Source organism: Mastacembelus armatus, chromosome 4 (genome assembly GCF_900324485.2).
Source record: "Mastacembelus armatus chromosome 4, fMasArm1.2, whole genome shotgun sequence".
Taxonomy (NCBI): domain Eukaryota; kingdom Metazoa; phylum Chordata; class Actinopteri; order Synbranchiformes; family Mastacembelidae; genus Mastacembelus; species Mastacembelus armatus.
Window position 1 is genome coordinate 23,809,460 of NC_046636.1, and position 24,938 is coordinate 23,834,397.

General features: G+C 40.8%; 1 protein-coding gene across 2 annotated transcripts; it reads right to left on the bottom strand.

The window, feature by feature from the left end:
* Positions 1-359: 359 nt before the first annotated feature.
* On the bottom strand, positions 360-23,054 carry dot1l (DOT1-like histone H3K79 methyltransferase). Of its 2 annotated transcripts, none has more exons than XM_026304830.2 (28): positions 22,668-23,054; positions 18,222-18,265; positions 17,954-18,028; positions 17,496-17,559; positions 16,749-16,977; positions 16,366-16,460; positions 15,771-15,833; positions 15,640-15,695; positions 15,162-15,241; positions 14,225-14,293; positions 14,029-14,135; positions 12,533-12,574; positions 12,339-12,434; positions 11,979-12,198; positions 11,669-11,782; positions 11,479-11,570; positions 11,232-11,333; positions 10,559-10,696; positions 10,226-10,351; positions 9,540-9,979; positions 9,333-9,429; positions 9,079-9,219; positions 8,781-8,823; positions 7,962-8,584; positions 7,541-7,746; positions 7,198-7,271; positions 6,418-7,101; positions 360-4,744 (listed from the first exon to the last, which is right to left on the bottom strand). In XM_026304830.2, the coding sequence occupies exons 1-28, from the start codon at positions 22,746-22,748 to the stop codon at positions 4,737-4,739; spliced, it is 4,209 nt and encodes a 1,402-aa protein (XP_026160615.1). In that variant the 5' UTR covers positions 22,749-23,054; the 3' UTR covers positions 360-4,736. The 2 variants fall into 2 exon arrangements, with proteins under 2 accessions (XP_026160615.1, XP_026160613.1); XM_026304828.2 differs by having other exon boundaries at positions 11,979-12,201.
* Between the last annotated feature and the right edge of the window lie 1,884 nt (positions 23,055-24,938).

Consider the following 24,938-nt stretch of genomic DNA (forward strand, 5'->3'; position numbering starts at 1 on the left):
TTTACTTGTGTTATCTTTGACTAATATTTACATTTGTTTGATGATCTGAAACAAAGTGTGACAAACATGCAAAAAATAAGAAATCAGGAAGGGGGCCAACACTTTTTCACACCACTGTAGCTCCTACACACTTCACACACTGCTCTGCACATTGGCCTGGGATCTCTGGCTATATGTACAAAAACAAAAATGTAGTTGCACTATCAAAACCACTTGTCATTGTCACATTTTGCTATTTTGAATATGTAGTGTGCTGCTTTTTTTCTTTCCTCACATTATAATACTCAAAACTCTGTAAATGTCAGCTATTCTTTCAAGAGGGAAAACAGAACGGAATCAGTCCCACTACACAACATTAATTCAAATATTATAAGAAACATTTTTATTAATCATAAAACGCAGGGAAAAAAACATGAATTCCATTTGTTTCATTATAACATCTTAGGATAAAAGCACCAACATCAAACAGTAACAAAGTTTCCACGAAAACCCAGGGCCTTTTGGAAAGAAGGTTTGCCATTATTGCACCTCAAAACTGCCCTGGCTTCACTGATCAGAGAACACTATACACACACTTTGGCTCACGGATGTCCTTAATGTCAGTGTCCGTCCCACATAATAGGAGGGATCTCAACAGGACAGTGAACCACCTTCTTAAAAATCACAAATCTAGACAGAGGCATTTGTGAGATGAGGAAGATGCTGAAAGTTGTAGCCATTTCACAGCTTCTCGAGATCAGACTGACTCAAAGCTTCATAAAGCTGGATTTCCCTGGAGGGGCTGTGTCGGTGAGAGTGAGAATGAATCTGAGGACATCTGACAAGGCAGCTGTAATTTCACATTGAAAACAAGCAACAACAAAAAAAAAAAAAATAAGAAAGAAAAAAAACACTTACTGAGGGGTTGGTCTGGTCCTGAGTTGGGTTAGAGAGGGACTTCATGATACCACAAGATGCTGAATAGGTTTGTGACATGCAGTAGTTTAAAGAATAACACCAGTTCAAGCAACAAGGGAAGTTCCTGAGTTAAGACCTTTGGCAGGATTTAGAGTAAACAGCCTCGACTGTACAGCTCTCGCAGAATTCCTACCAATAATGTACCAGAATGTTGTATTTGCTGGAGAACTGCATAGAAGCTTTAAATTCAAATCATGCTCATACACCAAAGGATATCAATAACAGCACCTCTTCCCTTTGACTTGATATACATGTAGCTACAAAAGTGATTGAAATCCTTAATGAACATTTGCTGTTTCCACGAACTATTCTCACTCACACCACACAGCCCCTACAGATTAGAGAAACCTCCGCAGATTAGACTGGACTGTCCAGAAAGCCACCAGGCAAGCTTGTGTTGAAGATTATTAAACCATAAAACCCTGCAGCACAACAGGAGAAGAGTAGTATTTTAGTATCAATAGCTGCAATTTCCTTGTTTTACGTGAAGGAGAGCACCGTGCTGTCTGACTAGTAGTATTAAAAACTGACAGGAATCTGAAGACACAATAAAAAGCATAACATGTAACTGCAATTGTATTAAACACCAAGAATAACAAAATCAAAACAGCATCAACAATAATTACAAAAGATTTCTCAGTGCTGGTAACAAATGGTCTCTATAGTATCTAATCATGTTCCAAATGACGTTTTTTCACATGCGCGCCCGCAGGTGAGAAACACTTTTTGTGTTTACGAAGCGAGTGCACAGGTGGTTTTACTATAAAGCTTTGATAATTAGTCTAATCTTCCCTCAGATATGCACTGGCAAGTGGAAAAAAGCACACATACAAACTGAGCTTAAGTGCATTCCCACTTATTAGAGAAAAATGAATGGTTGAGCTCCCTCCCAACCCGCAGACGCACACAAACACCTAACACGAGTGTTTTACATCAGCATCTCTCTTGCCATTACACAATATGCTCACATTACAAGGTATGGCCTTGTTAGTAAGATATCTACAGACAGACAGTGTGTGGAAGGAGGCTGAAACATAATTCTGTATGCACCAGTAAAGATTTAGTTTGTAAAATGTTTGGAAAAAGAAGCACCATTTTTCCTGCAGATTCTGGTTGATAAAAAGAAGAACTGGGGGAGGGGGGAGGGGGAGGAACAGATGTGAAAAGATCTGAAAAAAGTGATAACAGTTCTAGTGCTGGAATCAAGTTGTGTTCAAGCCACAGCGCCTGTGTGTTAAATACACACAATTTCTGAGTTTCTAGTTCTATGGTTTGTACATCACAAAAGTACAGGTGCTATGTCGCCATGTCAGGCGCCATTTGTTAAGGTACTGTGGTGGCAATGCTTCACTCTGCTTGGCTTCAAGCCTCCTGTTTAACAGGCTGAAATTAAGGGTCACAATGCCAGCACCAAAACACCCCAATTCATTTATACATATATATGTATGTATATATACATATATACACATATATATATATATATATATATACACTTATTATAGACTGCGTATAGATACATATTTTATATACCTTTCTGTTTATGATGGAGACATACAACAAAAACAAAACTTATGTACAAAAACAGTGTGTCTTGTTCACTTACAGGTAAGCAGCTCACTTTTGAGAGCAGATGTATGTTTAAAACAGCTGTGTGAGAAACAAACAAAGCGCCTTATACCTGTTTCCTCAGACTCTGAGCCAGCTGTTGCAGAGTAGTTTTATCGACAGGTGGTGTCTACAGTTGTACATTAGCCATTCAAAGAACCAGCATTATTAAATATGAGAAAGCAAATGCCAGAAAAAGGCTTTACAAATGTCCCCGTGTACAGCACCAAGAATTCAATTGGTTTTTGATGTTTTCACTTTAGAATAAATAAGATCAGGCACAGTCCAAATTTAGCACCATTGTTTTCAGACTGTGAGTCAAGTACACACACTATTGCATTCTACAATATCAACACATTTCAGGATTAAAGAGAAAAACAAATACCAAGGCAAATGGAGACTGACAGCATAAATATAATAATCTAAATTATGCACAAACTATACAGTTGGAGAATGGATCACATTCACAGTAAAACATTGTGTATAAAAAACAAATTACACAATTAAAAAAAGCAAAGAAAGCGTGTTAAAAGAGTCCAGTAGTTTGTTGTGGTTATGGTTAATTGTTTTCCCAGTGTGTGAGGATTTGCTTGCATGTGCGTGTGTTGCCTTATTAACTAAATGCAGTACAACTCCACACGTATATACACGTGTGCGTATATTTATTAAACCACATTTGAGCTGTACATATTTGCTTAAACTGGCAATTCTAACAGCAGAGATAAATATGAATAAGTTTAGCTTAAGAGTTTAAATTTCCTGCTGTAAGAATATTTTATGCCGTGGCCCCGCATAGTAGTGTGATTTACCGAACTGACTCAAGAAGAAAAAGTTAATGTAAATATAGAACGTAGTTGAATGGTCTGTGGTTTTACTGTAATTCTTTTACACCTGGATTCATCCTCACTTAACAACAGCGCAGCCACATCTCTGACAACAGTAGGTCTCTACTAGAGAGTGGCTAACACTGTGTACACAGAGCACCACCTGGACAAATGGATTCCACTGGGTCTTTTATTTAAAAAACTCGGCATTACTGGCATCTCTGGAAATGTTGCTAATTTACCATATTTTCATAATTTGACTGATATCAGAAAACTGGTCATTGTTTGCAAATATACCGATATTCTTCCATATTCTGTAGTCATTTTTAGAAAAGGCTGTGACTGATATGTTGGATAACTGATAATAGAAATAAAACATAGAACCACACCTTGAGAAATGTTTTCATTAATCTAAACATTTACTTAGTTGGTTTTGGACTAGTTAGTACCAAACAAGGGAAATATTAGTTTTGTGTGCCAAACAGGGCAGGCAATATTTTGTATTTCTACCAATTTGGTTTTAATTAAAGGGACTTTACAATGACTGCCTCAAAGTTTTCTGTTTCTTCAACATAAAAATATAGAAAATAATCAACATAACCAGGGTAAGTCATTAGACCAGCCAGCACTTGTACATTTTCTGCTACATGAGTAACTTACTATCCAGTGTGAAGTTAGACTAAAATGTTGAATTCCTCATCTGGTTTGATAATCAATGACGTTGCAACAAATACTGAATTAACTGAAGGAAGAAAACCAACATTAAGAGCGCGCATGCAGACAGGCCAAGCTGCATGATATCTGAGCAGAGTTCAGTGAACTGGCCTATGTGTGTTAAAGTGTGCATACACATTCAACCATATGATGTGAACATTTGGAAGGAATGTGAGACATGATGAGACTTAGCTCAAAACGGACTCTGTGCTTTAGTCGGTTCTTAAATGTTACATGAAGTCATTCAAAACTCATTATTTTGCTGAACTCTAGTTGCTGTAATAGTGACAAAGAAACAATAAATTATTAAGCACCTTAAAGTTAAACCGACATGATAATTCGGTTCTTTCAGTGCTGGACAGCAGCCAGTACTGACTTACTTTGAAATTTTCAAACTAACATATTTACTAACAACACTGCACACATTAACATGACCATTACCGATGAATTCTGCTCAAGGTGACCATAGTGGTGGTGGTTAGTGTGTATGTGTGTGTGTACAGAGATCCCAGTACAGAAGCCGGTCTTGGAGGCGGTTGGGTAGTGCAGATGTTTTGAAGCACCAGTGAGTGAGGAGAGTGCCTTGGTCCAAACGTGGACATTTGCATAGTTTATTTAATGTTGAGGTAGTTTTCTTCAATTACCTGAAAAATCAAAAAAAGAAAGATAATGGTAATTATATAGCTAATAGATTCAACATGGCAATTTTCTAATTAGTCGACAGTGTAATTCTGCAACTTTCAAAATCTAAACTTATTATCCAGTACAGTTTTTAGCCTTTTAAGCTTTTCTACTTATACTAAATCTAAAACCCAATAATTGTCTTACCTTGTTCAACCAGAACAACATCTTGTGCGAGCACAGGGAAAACAGGTCTCCTGTCTCCTGTCTCTCCTACTCCCTACCAGTCTCTCTCTCTTTCTCTCATTCTCTCCCTCTCTCTCTCCAAGCTCTCATCGCCCTTCACCTCTCCTTTCTCCCCCTTTCCCCTCACTCCCAGACCCTATCTAGGTCGGGAGCTTGGGATCTGGGAGGTGGTGTATGTGCCATGCATGCCCTGAGTCCTCCACATGCTCCCACCACCTGAGCTGCTGGCCGGTGGTGGAGGGGTCAGCCGAGGAGAGTACTGCACTGCGAAGGGGCGAGATGAGGATGAGGCTGACAGAGAGGGAGAGGACAAGGAGACAGTAGCGGCGGCAGCAGAGACAGAAGCAGAGGATGCAGAGGTGGAGGAGGATATGGCAACAGACAGGGATAACTGTGCTCTCTGGTGGTGGAGAGAGGAGTGGGACAGACGGGAGGAGTGGAGGGAGTCTGATCGAGAGGATGGCGAGGCATCAGAGTGCGTGGTTGTTGACGAGGAGGGGACGCTGTGCAGGGGTGGTGGAGGGGGCAAGGAGAGTGTGGGAGGAGAAGGGCTGTGTAGAACTGACTGGGTGCGGCTGTGCTGAGTCTGGGAGAGGGAGTGGGGGAGAGATGAGGACACGGAGGCCAGGCGCGTGGAGGCTGGTTGGGGGGTGGTGTGGGGCTGGGTTTGGGAGGAGGTAGAGGAAGAGGAGGAGAGACTGAGCAGAGAGCTGAGGCCTCCAGAGGTGGGCAGCGTCACCCCAAACTGATGGGTGGACACTGAGGGTACCACGTGGTGAAATATACCTGCAAATCATATAGCAGAAAATGGAGGGGGGGGGGGGCAACAGCAGGGAGAGAGAGCAGATAATAGTAGCAAAGAGAGCAAGAAGGGGGGGGACAAAGAGAGAAGCAAGGACTGAGCCACATTGTGCACAGCGCCAGGCAAGTCTTAGACAAGCACACAGAAAGCAAACAGAGTCAGTCCACTGTGATGTAGACTTAAATCACTTAGAGCAATTTAGGATTGCAGTCAAATAGGAGATTTCATCATAGCACAACTGATTTCTCCAATTGTTTTTGTTTACAAGTGAAGTGACTCTGACATACAACTCCAACACCCACAAAAAATGACAACAGGAACAAATTAACCAATATATAATCAAGGAGGTAATTCATGGCCAATCACAGACGAGACAAATCTCTTTTTTTCCAAAACCTATTTTCTAAAATTGTGTACACTATTATAAAAACAGCATTTTCTGAGGGTGTGTCCAACTGCAGCACTCAAGCAGCCCGATCACGTCAAAGCAGGGCAACACAGCAGCACTGGGCCTCCACTTACCTGGCTCCATTAACAATCTTATTTCCTAGCCTCACACTCTTTTTTTCTTTTTTAACTCAAGATGACCTCACCTGACTGTGCTGAGATAAATCTTTACACAATCAGTTTGTCATCAGTGATTCTTACCTCCAGCCGCTCCCCCTGCCAGCCCAGCACTAGAAAAGCTCCCCAGGGCAGAGTGTCCATTGACGAGCCGCGGGGTTCCACTGACTGTTGAGTTTCCTGTCTGGGCACCAAACAATGACTGTAAGACTGAGGTCCCACCAAGAGGGAACTGAGATCCCAGGTACTGTCCTATGGATGATCCCGTTGTTGAGGAGACTGCTACGGGACTGCCTCCCACCTTGCCACTCAGAATCCCACCTCCGCCACTGGCAGCGGCAGAAATGAAGAGGTTCTGACTGGCCAGGCTGCTGCTGGTCTTCAGTTCCCAGTCACGAGGGGCCTTCTGTTTCTGGAGGGCCTGCCTTTGGTCTGAACAACTGCCTCCCTGGGCACCACCAGCACCACTGCCTCCACCTCGGGCAGCTGTCTCCTGACTGAGGAAGGGGTTGGGGGTCATGTAGCTTGACGACTCTGCATCACTCCCTTTTCTCACCTGTTGCTGTTTATGATCAGAATCTGAATCTGTGCCTCGGTTAGACCCCCCCATACCGAATGGAGAGCCGCCCTGTCTCAGGTCGGAATTGGGTTGCTTGGGGTCTGAAATGGGTGAAAATGTAGATTTCCATTTGCTAGTAGAAGACAAGGAGGATGAAGAGGAGGCCTCACTACCTGTGCTGTTTCCACTGCTGCTACCGGATTTTCTCCCTGGTGGAGGAGAGCAAGGGTCATCATTAAGTAGCTGAAGAGAAATGTTTTTTTTGTTTTTTTCAAACTTTATTTAAAATCAGTTTCTTTTCTTACCTCTTTCACTATCACCAAGTCTTCCAGGTCCATCTCTGCTTTCCAAAGATATAGTGGCAATTTTTCTTTCAATTCTAGGAAAACATACAACAAAAGTTTAACAGCTAAAACAAACACAGACACAAAAAGACACAATGTGTGTGAGCCCTATAAAATCTGCAACACTGCTGACATATTGCATGATGCTACATTTTTTCCATCACTAAGACACTAAAGTAAAAGCAGAAAACAAGTAAAAATGCTGTGATTGGTTATCTGGTTAATTAGCAATTCAACTTCACAAAAGAATGAAGACACCAGCAAAATCGTCTTGCACCAAGTTTCACTGTTCCTCATATTTTACCTTGAACTGGAGCTGTCAGCAGGGTATCCTGAGTCGTCATCATCAGAGCTGGGGGCTGAGGAGTAACGACCTGTGCCGTTGAGTTCGAGGGGCCGCTCTCGCTTCAGGATGGGAGGCTGGTCCAGGTCAGGCCCACTGGGGCTGCGGCTTGATTGTTCTGGGGAGGAGATGGCAGAGATCTCCAGAGGCTGGTTGATGTTGTTAACCTGATGGGACAAAGGACATGCCCATTACACCTAAATGACACTAAAAATAGGAATAATTTGATAATAATGATATTGACTAACATTGACAGTATTTATTTTCCAATAGTCATAGTCCAATAGTCATTACAGAACATTATAGAGTTACAAAATGCCTCCTTAGGAATCAATAGACTGTTCCAGACTGGTTTCCATTTCTCATGCTTTTGGTGACTCACCATGGTGTTAATATTCAGTGGCGATCCTGAGGAGTGGTTGCTGGTGCTGAGCCCAGGGAATGGCCTCCTCTTTGGGGATCCGGTGGCTGTGACAGGCCCTGCAGCACCACGTTTCCTTCTCCCCCGCTTGCGCCCTTCTAGTGTGCTGAGGCCGTGAGAGGAGTGTGATGATGACGTATGTGTAGGTGTGTGACTGTGCTGTGTGCCAGGGGACTGGTGGTGGTGGTTTCCATGGATACTGTGATATCCCTGCTTGGCTGAGTTGCCGGTGTGATGGTGGAGGCGAGATCCTCCAGATGCGCTGCCTCCACTGCCTGACGAAGAGGAAGACGAGGAGGAGGAGGAAGAAGAGAAGAAGATCCTCCTCCGCAGTTCATTGTCCTGGGGCTCTGTGTCAGATTCACCTCCCTGGCGGTCCTGTCCATCCTCTGGAAGAATCCTCGGGGGCCCATCTGCATACTGAAGCACTCCTCCCGTACTGGGTGCAGGGCTCTGGATGGGAACTCCTCGGCCCGAGGGTCCTGTCAGAGGAGTGTTGCTGTGTGGAGGAGGTGAAGAAGAAGCACCATTATGGTCCTCAGGGTGTGGACCACCATTCATCAGTCCTGAGCTTGATGAATATCCTTGAGGAGACCAAACACGATACAGTAAAGACACACAGAAAGAACCGACAATAAAAAAAGATTTAATGCATTTAATTAGTCATAACATATAACCAATGTCAATAGATAACATGGTGCAGACTGCTACTTATCCTTCTAAAGTGAACACTGACTATTACATGTGATCTACAGATTGAGACTGTTAAGTAATCCTTACCATTGGTCTGACCCGCCTGAGAGACAGGACTCGGAGTACTTCTCTGAAATTGTGAACCCAGAGAACAAATTATGTGAAATCATACATCACAAAATATCTAACACCTCAAAACTAGTACAATTGAAACAACAGTTAATATTGCATTACTGTAATATTTGTATCAGCAGATTGGTACTAGTTAAATGCAGCCAACCACATGTCCTGTTAATTGTGTTCTACAGCAATACACACGGAACACGTACACTTTTACCCACTGTATGCTGCTATGGATAACAGTAACAAACATGAGTATACCCACCACACGGCTGGTTAGCACCACACTGGCCAGTGGGATGCTGACTGGCAGCTTGCTTGGGTGCACCGTGCTCAGCGGAATACTAATTGGAAGGCTTGTGATGCTGTTGTCACCCTGAACAGACGGACTCCTCTCCTTACCACCCTAAATCAGACAGCAAATGTGTTAACGGTGAGAAAGCCAGACTGCAAGGATGGAAGGTAGAAACTGTATGCTTACAAACAGATCAACAGGGCCATGTGAAAGATCAAATTTACCCTTTCAGAAATTTTAGAAGTATTCTGGGCATCGGATGCATTGGGAGAGGGGCAGTTCAGTTTGCCTCCGAGAGGAGAGTTAACACCACAGAGTTCCCTAAAACAACAAAAAAAAAAGGCACCTCTAGCTTTTCTGTGAGCAACTTAGAAACATTCAAAACAAAAAAGTTCATAACTTAAAAACTGGATGTTTTAACACCTACTGACCTTTGTGTGGTAAGCCCAGGACACCTCAAGTGAGCAGAGGCAGTGGGGTCCTGGTTAAGGTGCCTCCGCAGGGCAATCTTGGCGGGGGAGAGACGTGTGTAATCAGGAAGAGTGTGGGAGGAGTTTTGCTGCCTCTGACGAGCATCAGGGGTGGCAGACATAATGTCATGGTCTGGTGAGATGGGCAGGTAGCGAGAAAGGAGCTCCCCCTTGATGTTGGCCCGATCAAAACAGGGTGAGCTGGTGCCATTGATAGAAAGCTCTGGGCTGATACCATTGAGAGCTGGGCCTGAAGACAGGCCAAGCTTAGAGGAGTCTATGTCTGTGGAAGAGCGTGACTCTAGGCTCTTTCTGAATGGAGAGCCCTCACAGGGGCTGTAGACCTTCAGCTGAACCAGCTCCTGCTGTCTTTGAAACTTCTCCAGCTCCACAATGCTGATCTGCAAACAGACACCAGGGGGAGCCATTACACAGGAAATCCAACACCAATGTCCTATAACTAGAAAAATATGTTTGATTGCACAAATTAATTAAATAATCATGAAACGATTATTTTATTCAGAATTTAGGTCGCAAGGCCAATTTCTTTAATATTTAATAGATACCACATCAAACACAGAGGAGTGTAACAGGTGGGAGATATTCATGCATTTGGATTCAGCAACTTTAGGTGGTTGACTGCCTACCTGCAGCTCCAAGCAGTGTTTCTGTTTCTCAGAGATTTGTCTGCGCAGTGCCTGCTTTTCCTTCAACAGACTCTCCATACACAAAGAGCCCCAGTCTAGCTTCAACTCTTCGCATCGAGACTTCAACTGGAAACAACAAATGTACATATTTGCTTGTAATTGCACAAATGGAGAATGCTCTACTAAAGTCAAACTATTTAATACAGCCAGTGAGCAAACTAGCAATTCAATTCAATGCTGAGTGACAGTTATGGTAATGTCTGAGAGCCACTGGGAGTGATGATATAACAACAAAATGGAGGTTAGAATAGATAACAGGCTCGGTGGTCTCACCAATAGCAGGCTGTGGTCTCTCAGTAAGGCCATGTCTCTCTCAAGCTGCTTAGTCTGCTCTTTCAGCTGACGGTTGTGAGCTGATATCTCCTTCTGGGCCTGCAGCAGGTCCTCCACAGTCAGGGCTTTCACGCCCAACTGAACATGTACACAGACACACAAAGGGATATACCGTGTCTGACGTCAATTACAAGCATGAAAGTAAAGAATAATATAATTTTTTTTAAAAAAATTAAAAAATAAATCAGTCTGCTGTTATGCAGTGGCTAACGTTGTCACCCTGCTCAAGCGATTTAGACGTGTATTCAGGGTGTGACCACTGTGACTGGACATTACTCAGCTTACAGTGGTCATGCCCTGGTTACAGTTTTCAGTAGAGCATGTATAATCACAACCAACAGCAATACTGGATGTGGTGTGCAACAGAACTGAAACTTTAACAGAAGAGCTTGGTGTGATGCAATTTGGCACAAAAACTACAAAGTAAGGGTTACTGAATTTCCATGTTCATGTACAAAGAGAATATGATTATAAAGCATGATTCTGGGATGACAAAAGGAGCTGAAAAAAGTGATGCACATATCTCAATGTTAACTTAAGTCGGTTTCTATAAAAGTTCTTGACCCTGTCTTTACAGCTGTACTATGGAAGGCAATAAAGGAAAAATTCCCACCTCATCCAATTTGGTCTGAAAGAGACCTTTGATCCTGTCCTTGTGAGACTGACAGACAGAGTGGAGCTGCTCCACCTGTCCTGACAGGTCCTGGTGTTTTTGCTACAGACAGATAGGTAAACAAGAATACAGATAAGGGGATTGACGGAAAAAAAAAAGTTTGTATTTAGGGAGATAAAATGTTTAAAAACATGAAAGGCTGTAGCTGTAGCAAATCAGTAATGCCTGTAATGATGCTGCTAATTACCTTCTCCTGCTCTAAAAGCTGCTGCAGGTTGGAGCGATACTGAGGAGTCTTCATGTAGGCCATAAACTGGAGGTATTGAACTTTCATATTATCTGTGAAAAAATAGAATGTTCAAGACACAGAGGGAGGAAAAGAGGAAAAAATGGAAATAACAATCTGAGTGTGACAATGTGAATCTTGCACAGCTCACCTAACAGTTGCTGCAGACCAGGAGGAGTTGGGCTCAGCAGCAGTTGAGTAGCAGGATAGTGCTGGACCTTGGGAGGTAGCTGGTAGAAGGGACTCTGAGGTGGCCGGTATGCATCTGTACACACATTTACAATAAAGTTAACAAGTTTTCAAATGCAAAGATTGTTTTCATCAAATGAAGCAGCACAAGACTTTCCAAGAATTGTTGTATGTTTCCACTCGAACAAATTAAATATGTAGTTACTAAGCCTGAGCTATAACACAGATCTTATATTCATACAGTGTATGTGTGTGTGTGTGTGTGTCCTGACCCTGAGAGGGTGCTGCAGAAATGGTCTTGGCATGGAGCAAATCCAAAGCACTCTGATTTTTCTTGTTTTTCTTCTCCGCAGCTACAGTGGCTTTCTTGGGTCGACCACGCTTCTTGTTGCTTAATTTGCGACCTTTGGACAAGAGTCGGGTTCTGCGAGGTTTGGCAGTGGGCTTGACCACTGTCACCAGGCTAGGACGCTCCTCTTCCCCACAGGAGTCCTGCTGAAATACAATGCAAATCAATGCAAACATGCATATCCATGCAAAGAGTGAAAGAGTAAGATTGCCTTGTTAACGCAAACAAAAATATCAAACAATACGACTTAACTGAATGCCTGGTAAATTTGTGGAGCTCCTACCTTGCTTTGTTCTTTAGTTTTGGTGGGCGTGGTGCTATTGCTTTTACTGTCCTTTGTATCCTTCTGCTGACGCCGCCTAGCTGCCTCTTGCTCCTCCTGATATCAGATGAGACATATTTAACTGTTTGATACAGCGACATTTTAATAAGCACAATGAGACGGTCAATACCCTGAAGAGGAAGAACACAACTTACCCTGAGTTTAGGATTTTTGAGACTAGCAAAATAGTTTTCAAGCTGAAAAATAGGACAAGAAAAATGTAAATATTAAACATCGCTCTTCGTAGACTGCATTCCCAGAAACTTTTCTTCCATTACTTTTACTTTCCATTACTTTAGTGTTAGCATTTCTCCTAAACTCAAACAATCATGGTGGATACCATATTTTTAGGACCATAAGTCACACTGGAATATTAGTTGCTTGTAGCAAAAATGACCTCATTGAACAGAAAAAACAAACCAAAAAACAAACAAACATATAAGTCACATTTCTAATTATACCAATTAAAGTCTAAATTTGCCTATAATGACTGTAGGCTAGGCATAACAACAAGAAGAAGTGCATTACAAAATTCATTCATCCATGTCAAGTAACATTAACAACTGTGCCAACATCCTCCTCCTCTGTCAGGTTTAATTTATTTCTTTTTATTTTACTTTTATTTAACCAGGTAGATCAATTAAAAACCAGTTCTCATTTGCAATGATGACATGGCCAAGAGGCAGCAAAAAAGGCAGATACAAAACAGTGAGAACATAAACACAAACACAGATTAGACAGTTTTACAACACGTCAAACAATCATAAAAGAAAGTACACAAGGGTTAAAAGAGCAATAAAAAAGGACAATAGATACAGTGACAGTCATGTACTATTGATTGTACTGAATCTTTAAAAGAAGAGAGTGAAATGAATGAGTTCAGCTTAAGGATCTGTTGAAGATGATTCCAGTCATCTGCAACAGAAAATTGATAAGAGGAACAACCAAAAGAGGTGCAGACTCTGGGTGTGAGGAGACTGACGCAACTACTGAAATGTAGATATGTAATATTCAGAAGTGACTGTAAATACGATGGAGGCTTCTTCATAAAAGTTTTATAAATGAACAGAAACCAGTCAGTTTGTCTACAGGAATGGACTGAATTGAGTGTTGAATGAGGGCCCAGTCATAAAGCAGGATCGCAGCGTGATAAATTACACCCAGTTTGTGAAGGAGAGATTCTGAGGCACACCTCTAGGCTACATTGCCATAGTTCAGATTAGGGAGCACTGTCATTTTGAGAGACACTGTTTTGCAGTGTGTGTAAAGGACGATTTGTTTCAAAAAAGAAAACCAATGCAGGATTGTCACCAGCAATGGTAACCAGAGACAATTTTAACCAATTGCCACAATGACACATAATCAGTGTTACCTAAGGGTCATGTGTTACCCTGCATGACCTTCTGGATTTCTTTTCCTAGATTGCTTACTCCTGGGACTGACTACTCATTAAGATAATACCAGCAGTTATTATAGCAGCCAATCTCTTGAGTTTAGGTCGTCAGTTTGTCTCTAATGTATAATATGCTTGGAACAGTCTGGCAGACATTTACTGTTTTGCTTTGTTAGGTTGTCCTCTAATAAAAATTCTGTTCTGCACTTCTCTTCTCAGTATCAGTTACAACAACAGTGATAAAAAAAAAGCGCTTACTATGGTGCGGTCTATGGTATGCAGGTAGTAGGAAACTGGTTTTCCAGTCCAGGACACAGAGCCCCTGAGTGGAGAAAGCTCCACCACACGCATTATTGTGCCAATATCTGCAGAACACACAGGAAAGATGTGCACATCAGGTACAGATCAAGCTTTAGGTAGAAAAATATGCTTTTCTACTAACTTTGGTACTTACCACTCAAGTTTCGACTGTTTATTCTAAAATTTAAAGGTGCAAAAGGTTTGGAGGAAACAATTTTTCCACCTGCAATGAAAAATGTAACGGACAAAATCAATACCTACATTTTTTCCCAGTAAATTGTATATGCTGAACAGCAGACATGTACAATAGCTTCTAATGCTCCCTACAAAAACAAAATAAATTAATAAATAAAAAAATCGGGTACAGCGATCCAGTGACGTATTAATCTTATTGTCATGCTTAGAATTTAAAACCAACCAGCAAGTGGGACAGTGAACTGACAGTGGATACTGGATACCATCAGTCATTGTTACTGTAACAGTGAGACTGATTTTCCGGCCGATTTTTCAATGACCCCAAGTGCCAGTTCAGTAATAACCAAAGTTTGTTATCAAGGGAAAAGACTATAGCATGCGTTTCAGTGGTTAAATGTAATGTCAGAAGGATGCAGACAAAGTATTTCGGCCTAAATAACATAGGGCTGCATCACAATTGTCAGGCTAAATGCCAACAGTTGTGTGGTCTTCGCGTGACTTAAATTATATACCCTCCTAGACTGTCACATGAAATTGCTAACTGATATTATTAAAAAATTATTTAAGACTAATTTTATAATCCAGCTTGACCACCGCCATCAGGATTTTCACTGTAACCGTTTTTTTTTTTTTTTATTTCTCAGAATGTAGTCTTGTACACTAATTATGTACTATAATAAGAACACCACACTAATACTGGGTACAACCTCCCTAAACTTTCAAAACAGCCTTAGTTCTTTGAAGCATGGATTACACAAGATATTGGAAACATTACTTTTAGACGCTGACGCACTTATGCTACTAATCTGGACAGCCCACTGTGTCAATGAATCCAGTTTAGGATGACTTGCATTGTGCACCAAAAGCAACTTGGTCATTAGCTGAAAAATACTAACCTTCCTTCATGTTGGCAAAACGCTCCTTCAGCTGGTGATCTACCTCTGGACCAAAGGCAAAGTTATTCACAAAAATAATACTGTAAGACAGACAAAGAAGAAAATCTTTTAGCTCTAGAATTGGCAGTGAAAATCATTGTGACTATCATTCAAGTGACTACCAAAACAAGTTTTAAGTATTTATGTATAAGGTTTAATCACAGGGCTTTTTTTTTTTTTTTTTTTTTACACCTGGTGACTATCTATTTGAAAAGAGTGTTAACCTTTCTTGAGATTAAATCATAATCAGCTACAGAGGAACACAGAACACACTGTTCATTACTTGAAAAAGAAAATGTTTTATAACTGTATAGGAATGAATAATTCCTCAGTCATATATCAGACTGCATTAAGATATAAATGGGTTTATTTCTTCTAGTTACTATTAAAACTGTTTTACCGGCAATATATAGGAATGTGTCTAACGTTGGTATACTACCTTGTGTTGGCGATTCTTTCTTTCCATTCTTCAGACAGAAAGTCCCCTCTCTCCAGCTGACAAAAACAAAGCATAGTAAGGGGGGAAGGCATTTTACATGTTCTGGAACTGTGCATATTGAGTCAACTTACTGTGTACTCTCCATGTTTCTTTCCATACCATTTCATCCACTTTTTAAACTCTTTATCCATGGTCTGAAAAATAATAGAAATGTGAAAGTTCAAGAAATCATTTTAGATAAAAAAAAAACATATAAAATCAGCACAGGATGTGTATGTTCAAGATGCAGTTGCATAAAAAAAAGATACAAATGTTAACCAGAGCCAATCAGCAAATTTTTGATGATGCTGCACTTTTGAGTTTGATTTGCACCTCTGGGCTTATTGAAGTTAGGTTTGCTTTTTACAAGAGGCTATTCTTTGACATATTTATTTGATGCTGGTGTGTTGCTACAGGGAATGGGTGATATGATGAAATTCTAATTAGAAAATCCAGTTTGAAGGCTGATTGGGGACAAAGACATCACAGCAGAAAGACATCTCGCCAGGCTACTTTGTTTATTTGCCTGAGCTGTCTGCAGTGGCAACCGAGCTATGCCAGCCCAGTCATTTTACTACTTAAGCAGTGTTACTTACTTATTTTTGTCTGAGTGCATCCTCAGTGTCACTTTTCCTACCACCTTTAAAAAAATACCCCTCTGACTCTGTGAAATTCTTACATACTTACCTCTGCATAGGTAGCTGGAATGTCTGCTTTCTCTACACCGTAGTAGTGTTTGCAGTTGGTTGCTGCTGCAACCTGCAGCACTACTTGCCCCACTCCTGCAAATAAGAATCACCAAACAGACAAAGACAACCAGGTTGTGATCTTGTCACAATCTGATCAAACCTTACAACTCTACACATTGTCTCACTCTTTTAAAAATCAAAACATAAATCTACTAACATAATCTACATACACCTACTAACAGAACATTTGACAAGTCTAAATGTAAACTGTTTTGTCTTGTTTCAGCTCTCACTGATATTGGCCTCTGCGTGGAAGAATATATATTATGTAAAAGTAGTTGTGAATTAATTCTTTCTGAAACACTGAAACAGCAGACTAACCACTGCCAAGGTCAACAAAGGTGTCATCTTCCATCATTTCCATCTCATCAATGATCTGTGCCACCAGATCGAATGAAGTCTCTCCGTACACCTCAGGGGAGAAGGGCTCGTAGTTGTTCAGCTTCTCTGGGTCTGTCACTGAGTGGTTGTACACCTGCTGTAGGATGTGTCTCAGCAGCCCATTAGAGGGGCGCTTATTCAGCTTCATGGGCTGGGTGGTTCCCTTCCACTGTAAGATGGGATTCCCAACCATTAGTACAGTTATTCACGAATAAAGTGTTAATTTAATGGCCTTCCCGATATATTACTGTCAAAAATTATTATCAACTGACACTGGTCATCTGAATCAGCATTTGTTCCAACTACTAGGGTAAAATGCAAAAGACAAAACCAACATGCTAAATTTTTTTAAGAAAAAAATAATTAAAGAAAAGAAAATCTGAATAAAATCCAAAACTTTATAGTTTTCTGGACAGAAATATAAATGAACATCTGTACAACTTGATTAGTATCTGTTTAATAATAGTTAGTAATTGTAATAATAGTTAAAAAAAATAAAAACAAAAAACTAAGTGTGTATTCATAAAAGGCAGTGTTTGGTAATTAAAAACAATAAATGCATGGCACAAATTCATTCAAAAGAATACCGTGGTATATCAATAGATTATTTTCCACCTGTGGTGACTAATGTTTTCATAATCATGTCACCTACACAGCACTGAAAAACCCTGACACATATGGACTCACCAGCTGGTGAATGCTGTCGATGGCCCTGTTGTACTTGTCACAAAGTCTCTGCATGCTCTCAAAGCTGTGAAAATAACACAGAATGAATCCCATCACACTGTACATGATACTACCTAACTTAACAACCTGTTTTATCATTGACTTCACAATATAACTAAAGATATTCCACTTTAAAATGTGTGCTAGGGTGAAACAGATTGAACTCGTGGACAAAGGTCATTCCTCATTACTGACACTTGTAGATTTCAATTATATTTTTATCCTATGAAAACCAACCCAAGACACATTCAAAAAAAATTGTATTTGGATGTTAAAAGGACTGCTCGATCAGCAGATAGCCAGGCCAATGTTCACTGTCTCATTATCTGTGGCGATTTTGGAAAAGCCCTTTCAGTGTGTTATCTAGCTTACATTTTGTTCGTTGTGAGTAGCAAATTTTACCGTGACTCTCGGCTCACCTTTTGGTGTCATAGTCAATGAGTACGTAGTTTTCCATTGCAAGTTTGAGGTCTGGGATTTCCTCGCACACCCACCTACAGAAAGTACAAAGATATAATCAGTCACCAGATCATACACATGACAGCCACTAAAGACTAGGCCAGCAACAGCTGCTTTTCACTGTGAATGAGACCCTGCTCCTCATGCAGAGCAAGACTACTGTCTGTATGAAAGTAGAATCATAGTTTACATCTCGGAGGTGAGTTAGAAGCAGGCAGCGTCACTTACCTAATGGTCTCGATGATTTCATGAGCAGCATCATGGTGTTTATCCTGGGTGGAGGACAAAATCATAAATAGCTCTGAGTCCAACATTAAATTCAAAGGCACCACAAAGTTCAGATTATAAAAATAACCACAGAACATAACAGCTTTCGTGATAGGACTGACTGTGTGACTACTTTATTTGTCAACACCGGTTTAAAATAGGTATAACAAACTGGATGCCTAAGCAGTCTGCATATATTCCTTAAAATCCAAAACATAAAAAATACAAATCTTAGACACAAAGATACCTTGAAATCTACTGTTGTCAAAGTAATCACAAATAAGATAAATTTACTATGACAACACAAGATAACATATTTTAAGCCCAAGTATTTGAATAACTAAGCTACAGTTCATGTTACTACAGTGCAATGACCCCAACAACTACTATGTATGAATCATCCTTTCATTGCAATAACATCTGAGACATAACAGCCTCTACACCTTTACACACTGAGCACCGCCAGTGTTACTGAACACTATGTAGACAACAAAGAATCTCAGTTAGTGTTACTACAACACAGACTATACAAGCACCCGCTTAATGTTAGCAGTATATTACATAAGCCTGGACTTTCACAGTTCCCGTATTTATGTATAAAATGAACCGTTAACTTGTGGCTGAGAAGGGGCTTCGTGAGACATTGTTAACTATGGAGTGTTTTTACAAAGACAAAATGTCCTCAGCATGATGGAATCAGAAGAATAGAAACAAGGAGAAAAACTTTGTGATAAGGACTTGGTGCACAGATGGCATATAAACTCTCCTGGATTGTTTTTGTTACTGTGCTACTTCCAGAAATAGATTTTTTTTTTTTTTTTTAAATACAAAATAGAGTGTAGCTCCACACTGTAGTTCTAGTCTGTCTTGCAGGCTTGTTTGCCAAATAATTACTGAGTCTGACAGGCAATATTCATCTAAAGCTAAACCTGCGTCCCTGTAACTTTTAAAATGAAGCTTAAGACTTCAGACTTGTTTCAATTCAACCATTGTAAATCATGTCTCAGAAAACCAATTTAGGCTATTCTGGTTTTAAAGTTGCACTTTTGTCTCGAACAGAGCTTAAACAAATGAAAAGGTTATTGATAACATACAGGGAATCTATAGTTAATTTTAGCAGGGCGTGCTGAGCAGCTCTGTGGGAGTAACAGGGCTCAGGTTACAACCAGAGCTCAGCCTGAGCCTGTTGCCTGGGCTGACCCACTGACCCACTTTCTCTGCTCCTGCTCCAGCGCACTGCCAAGGAGAGCCTCTGGCGGAGGGAGAAAACAAAAGGGAAGAGAAGAAATCAGAGGGCAAAACGAAAGAAAACGAAGGCAAGAAGCGCCAGAAACTTGGGAGAGCGGGAGGGGTTGCCTGAATGTGTCAGCTGTTTGAAGACTGGCACAGCAGTCGCAGCTAACAGCTCACCGCCTGGAGGTCCCAGCTTCCCGCCCAATGCTGCCCGCCACTGCTACACAAACTTCCGCCAAAGCTCAAAAATGGATATGTGCAGACACAGATATGCACTGTTACACAGGAAATCTATTTCTGTCAGCACAGCATCATGGTTAGAATTATATTACTAAGCTACATGGCAGTTATGCTGTTAATACACAGCACAAGCTACAATTTCATGAACATACAGATGGCAACAAATTTAGGCAATTTTAATACACTGTGCTACACTAATGAGGTAAGTTATACAAGGTGTGTAAGTGTGTTAAAACAGACTGCGTGAGCAAGCCAATGAGACGCCGAAAGGAAGAGGTCACCTGCTCACACAAAGGCGGCACACAGCAACACCAGCACACGACCGGTGCTAAAAATAAACACTGACTGAAAGCAAGAGTCAGACAAAAAGAACAGGAGACCCTCCTCTCTTCCCTGTGGGCACAGCTGACGCATGCACAGCTCCTCCTTTCTATAACACCTCCACAGTCAGTATCTTCTGACATCAGTGTCATGCATCATACGTGTAGGGGCTTTACACCACAAACTGTTCCACTACGTGTAACCCAGCAGCCCAGAACAAATGACGAAGCCAGGCATGCCACTTCACATGCTTGTACTACACATACTTTTCAGCCAATTCAAAACTCAATTTCACCAATTTACTTGATGAATAAGCTAAAAGGGGATAAGTGTCTAAAAACAAGTTACAGGTGCTAAATCTTTTCTTTTTTATGCAAAGAATGTGCACAATATCAGTTTTGTCAATTTGTTTTATCTTAAAAAATAAGCATAGCAGGTCAAATGTTGAAGATGGTATCACTAGTTGCCTGGTTCCAACACAGTAATAGTATACATTAAAAGCACTTCCATAACCACAATGGCAAGACTGGAAAAATGATAGTTCATCTAATTCAGTGCAGCAACAACCTCTAAATCCTAAAGCTATGCTCAAACACCAGTGATTTGAACACAGTAATTGCAGCCTTGAAAATAATAGGTAAAATATACAGGTGAGCTGCACTAAAGACTTCCAGCAGTACTTAAATGCTATGCAGGGGTGGGTACTGCCCACACCCAGAACCAGATGGACAAAGAGCTTCACCACAGCAGAGGTGCTCTTCATATGGCACAGATGTGGGGATTTGAGAGGAGGGGAGACACACTTCAGAATGAAACACAGGATGAAAGAAATAAGTTCGTTTTTTTAAGGGCTTTGCTGCAACAGCATGCCTCACACTGCAACAGACTGTACAACAGCCATGTTATGTATATGAAAACACAGACAGCACTGCGTTCATTCTAAGTGGGTAAGATAAGCAATCTTGATGTTCTATAGGAGTAAAGAATGAATTTACCTGCAGTGGGATCTGTTGCCACCAGCCAGCAGATCAACAAGGGTAAAATCTGACCATTAAATATAACTGGGGAAAAAAAACATTTCAACACAGATGCTGGCTTGTGTTTTTGAATTCTGTTAATATGACATTTTGAAAAAGGAGCTGGCTCCTCTACCCTCCTCCCTGTAGAGTTGACCATATGGACAAGAGAGGAGGGGAGAGAGAGAGAGAGGAAGTCTTTCCCCTTTGAAAACAGAAGGAGAGCACCGCATGAATAGGTTCCATATCGCAGAACCATCAGCTGTTTCTAATTCAATGCAAGACAGCTAACCTCAGTATAAACAGCTACCATGCAGGTCAATGGTATATTAAATTCCTGACATGCCTGTTCTCTTGTTTATTCTTACAGACCATAGCATAATGCAATGGGCGAGGCTCTAAAACTGCAGGGCGGAACAGCAAGTGTTATCAGACTCTGCCTTGCTTAAAGGGTGGTTTAACTCTATGAGCCAAGGCAGATTACATCAACTAGCAACTCTGACTCAATGACACCAAACCTACTCAGTTCATATATTATGATGACAGGATAAGATGACTACATGGAACTGAAACAATCAGACTGCCAGACTAGGTACAGCGTGGGTGCAAAGGAGAGATGTCCAAAATGACCCCATTCAGAAATTCTGAGAAATTCAGCTGTTTTTTTCAGTCAGAAACTTATGTCTCACCACAATTACTATAAATGAGAAACTCAGTTTAAACTAAATAAAAGACCACAGAGCTTGCAACCGCTTCCCTTTCCGTTTCTCTTAAGTGAGTCAATTGCGATCAGACACCAACGTGGTGTCAGTAGCATGTTTCATGGAAATACAACTAGGAGAATAGAAGTTTCTTTCTAGGCAGCTTTGACTGTTACCGTCTTCAGCACCGACAGATCAGTTGGATGTATGGAGTTCAAACTGCCAAACACAACCAGCTGGACTCAATCAAAAGATAGCAAAACACAGAAAGCACTCGAGGAATGCAATACTCACACTCTCACTCACTCACTCACTCACACACACACACACACACACACACACACACACACACACACACACACACACACACACACACACACCTAGTGCATATCCCTGTAGCCCTGTGTGCCCTGTGTGGCTGTTTACTGTTATCAGCTGTTGTCATGAGCACAGAGACCATGGTCTAACATACTTATATCCGATTTAGGTCGACCTGTATGTGTTTCAGTAGGAGCATGACGGATCAGAACCGAGACAAGGACTAAGTTAAGAGCAGGCTGACAATATGCTGCCTTAGATGTCAGTGGTGATCCCAAAACACCTTTTGATTACTGGTTCTCAGCGTAGTTTTTTACATGTGGCTTGTGCTTGTAATGCTACTCTGCTGAATTTACGATAGTGCAGATGAAAATCAAGCCACATGTGGGATCAGTCATCAGATATGTGGCTGATATACCGTGTCTGTCACCATCCCGACCAGTGTGACCTGATTACCCGGACGAACGTGCCGTGGCTCCTACGGCTAGCCACAGTTAGCAACGAGCTAGCTAACAAAGACAAACACAGAGACAGCATCTTAAATCGGTAACCGGAGAGTTTCAAGGCTTAACACTTACGTATACTGGTAATGGCCACGGGTAGCCAGCAGGTTCTGCTCCAACCGGCGATTTGAGCTTGAGCTCCAGCTTTTCTCCCATCCTCCACTTGACGGCGGCTTGGCTGTGATAGATAGCTAGCTAGTGACTGCTCTGTTAGCCAGCTGGTCGGTTAGCGAGCGAGCTACAACGTGAACATTTTGTCAGAAAAAACGTCCAAACGTGTGAAATTTAAAAAAGACGTCGAGTCTGTTTGCGTGGTAAATACACACACGATATGCCCAAGTATATAAATTAGTCTCACTCGGTTTTATATTTTAAATAAAATGCATTTTTTATGTCCACTGGCAATAACACTTCGTCCGTATCGCCGCCATCTTGCCCGGCATGAATAAATATGGCAGGGGGCCACTGGGAGCAGCGGGGGCGCTGACGTCACCGAGGGGATCGTGATCACGGCGCGTGGGTCAGCAACGCTGAGCACGAGAGAGCACCCGTCCCACGGAGCGTACGTGACATCAGCGTTTCGCTGCTCGGTACGGAGTGTACGAAGCTCTACGCAGAGCTTCAGCAGATTCAAATCACCGTGTAGTTCGCTTTTCACCCTGGATTAGACCAAACATTTTCATAATTACAACAATAATTCATTTTTAAAAAAGAAAATAAACTGACCAGACAGGCTCCAAAATAAACCCAAGTCATTATTTTAATAAATAGGCTAAACCATAATAAACTCCAGTTATTGATTACTGGAATAAATAGGCTAAACCATAATAAACTCCAGTTATTCATTACTGGAATAAATAGGCTAAACCATAATAAACTCCAGTTATTGATTATTGGAATAAATAGGCTAAACCATAATAAACTCCAGTTATTCATTACTGGAATAAATAGGCTAAACCATAATAAACTCCAGTTATTGATTATTGGAATAAATAAGCAAAACCATAATAAACTCCAGTTATTGATTATTGGAATAAATAGGCTAAACCATAATAAACTCCAGTTATTCATTACTGGAATAAATAGGCTAAACCAAAAGAAACTCCAGTTATTGATTATTGGAATAAATAGGCTAAACCATAATAAACTCCATTTATTGATTACTGGAATAAATAGGCAAAACCATAATAAACTCCAGTTATTGATTATTGGAATAAATAGGCTAAACCAAAAGAAACTCCAGTTATTGATTATTGGAATAAATAGGCTAAACCATAATAAACTCAATTTATTGATTACTGGAATAAATAGGCTAAACCATAATAAACTCCATTTATTGATTACTGGAATAAATAGGCTAAACCATAATAAACTCCAGTTATTGATTATTGGAATAAATAGGCAAAACCATAATAAACTCCAGTTATTGATTATTGGAATAAATAGGCTAACCCAAAAGAAACTCCAGTCATTGATTATTCAGACCAGTAGTGATGACAAAAACTGCACTCAAGCCTGACTTACATTTTTATCTGGCCTACTGTAAGAGTGTAATATAAATGTAATTACATTGTATATTTATTAGAATTTAATAATAGATTTTAATGTAAAATCATCCGTTTCTGGCAAACCAGATGCCCAATGACCAAGCACAAACAACCTCACACACTCACACTCACTCCTATGGGCAATTTAGAGTCACCTGACATACATGTTTTTGGACTGTGGGAAGAAACCAGAGCACCTGGAGAAAACCCACACAAGCACAGGGAGAACATGCAAACTGCACACAGAAAGGCCCCTGATGGCCTTGGGTTCTGTTTCCAGCAAAACACACTATGCACCAAACATTAAGTTTGTTCCCCAGCCCCATAAAAAACAGCAACAACAGCAGTCAGTGCACACTCATTTATATGAATGCATTGGTACACATATTTTCAGTGGAATCCATGCTAATTACAGTATCTTATAGCCATTAATTGAGCATAACTTTGAAGTATTCCCAGTGAATGATGAATTGTACTGTATTCTGTGGTTAAAGATGAGCTAGTATGTGGTCAAGTCTGTAATTTTCACATTTGGTTCACTTGTTTATCTAGTCTGTCTTTCAGTTTGTACAAAAACACTTAAGCATGGTTTTGGTAAAATATTGATATTTTCTTTATTAGACTGAGTTTTTATGGACAAGAATTAAAAATTATAACAGAATGATGGGTTGCCAGGTTATGCAGAATTAAAAGGGATTAAGGAAAAGGAAAAGTGGATTCACTTCAGCCTGGGAATCTTCAACAGAGCCAGTATCGTTAGACGATTAAGTCACATGCAACATGAATGTTGGGTGAGAGT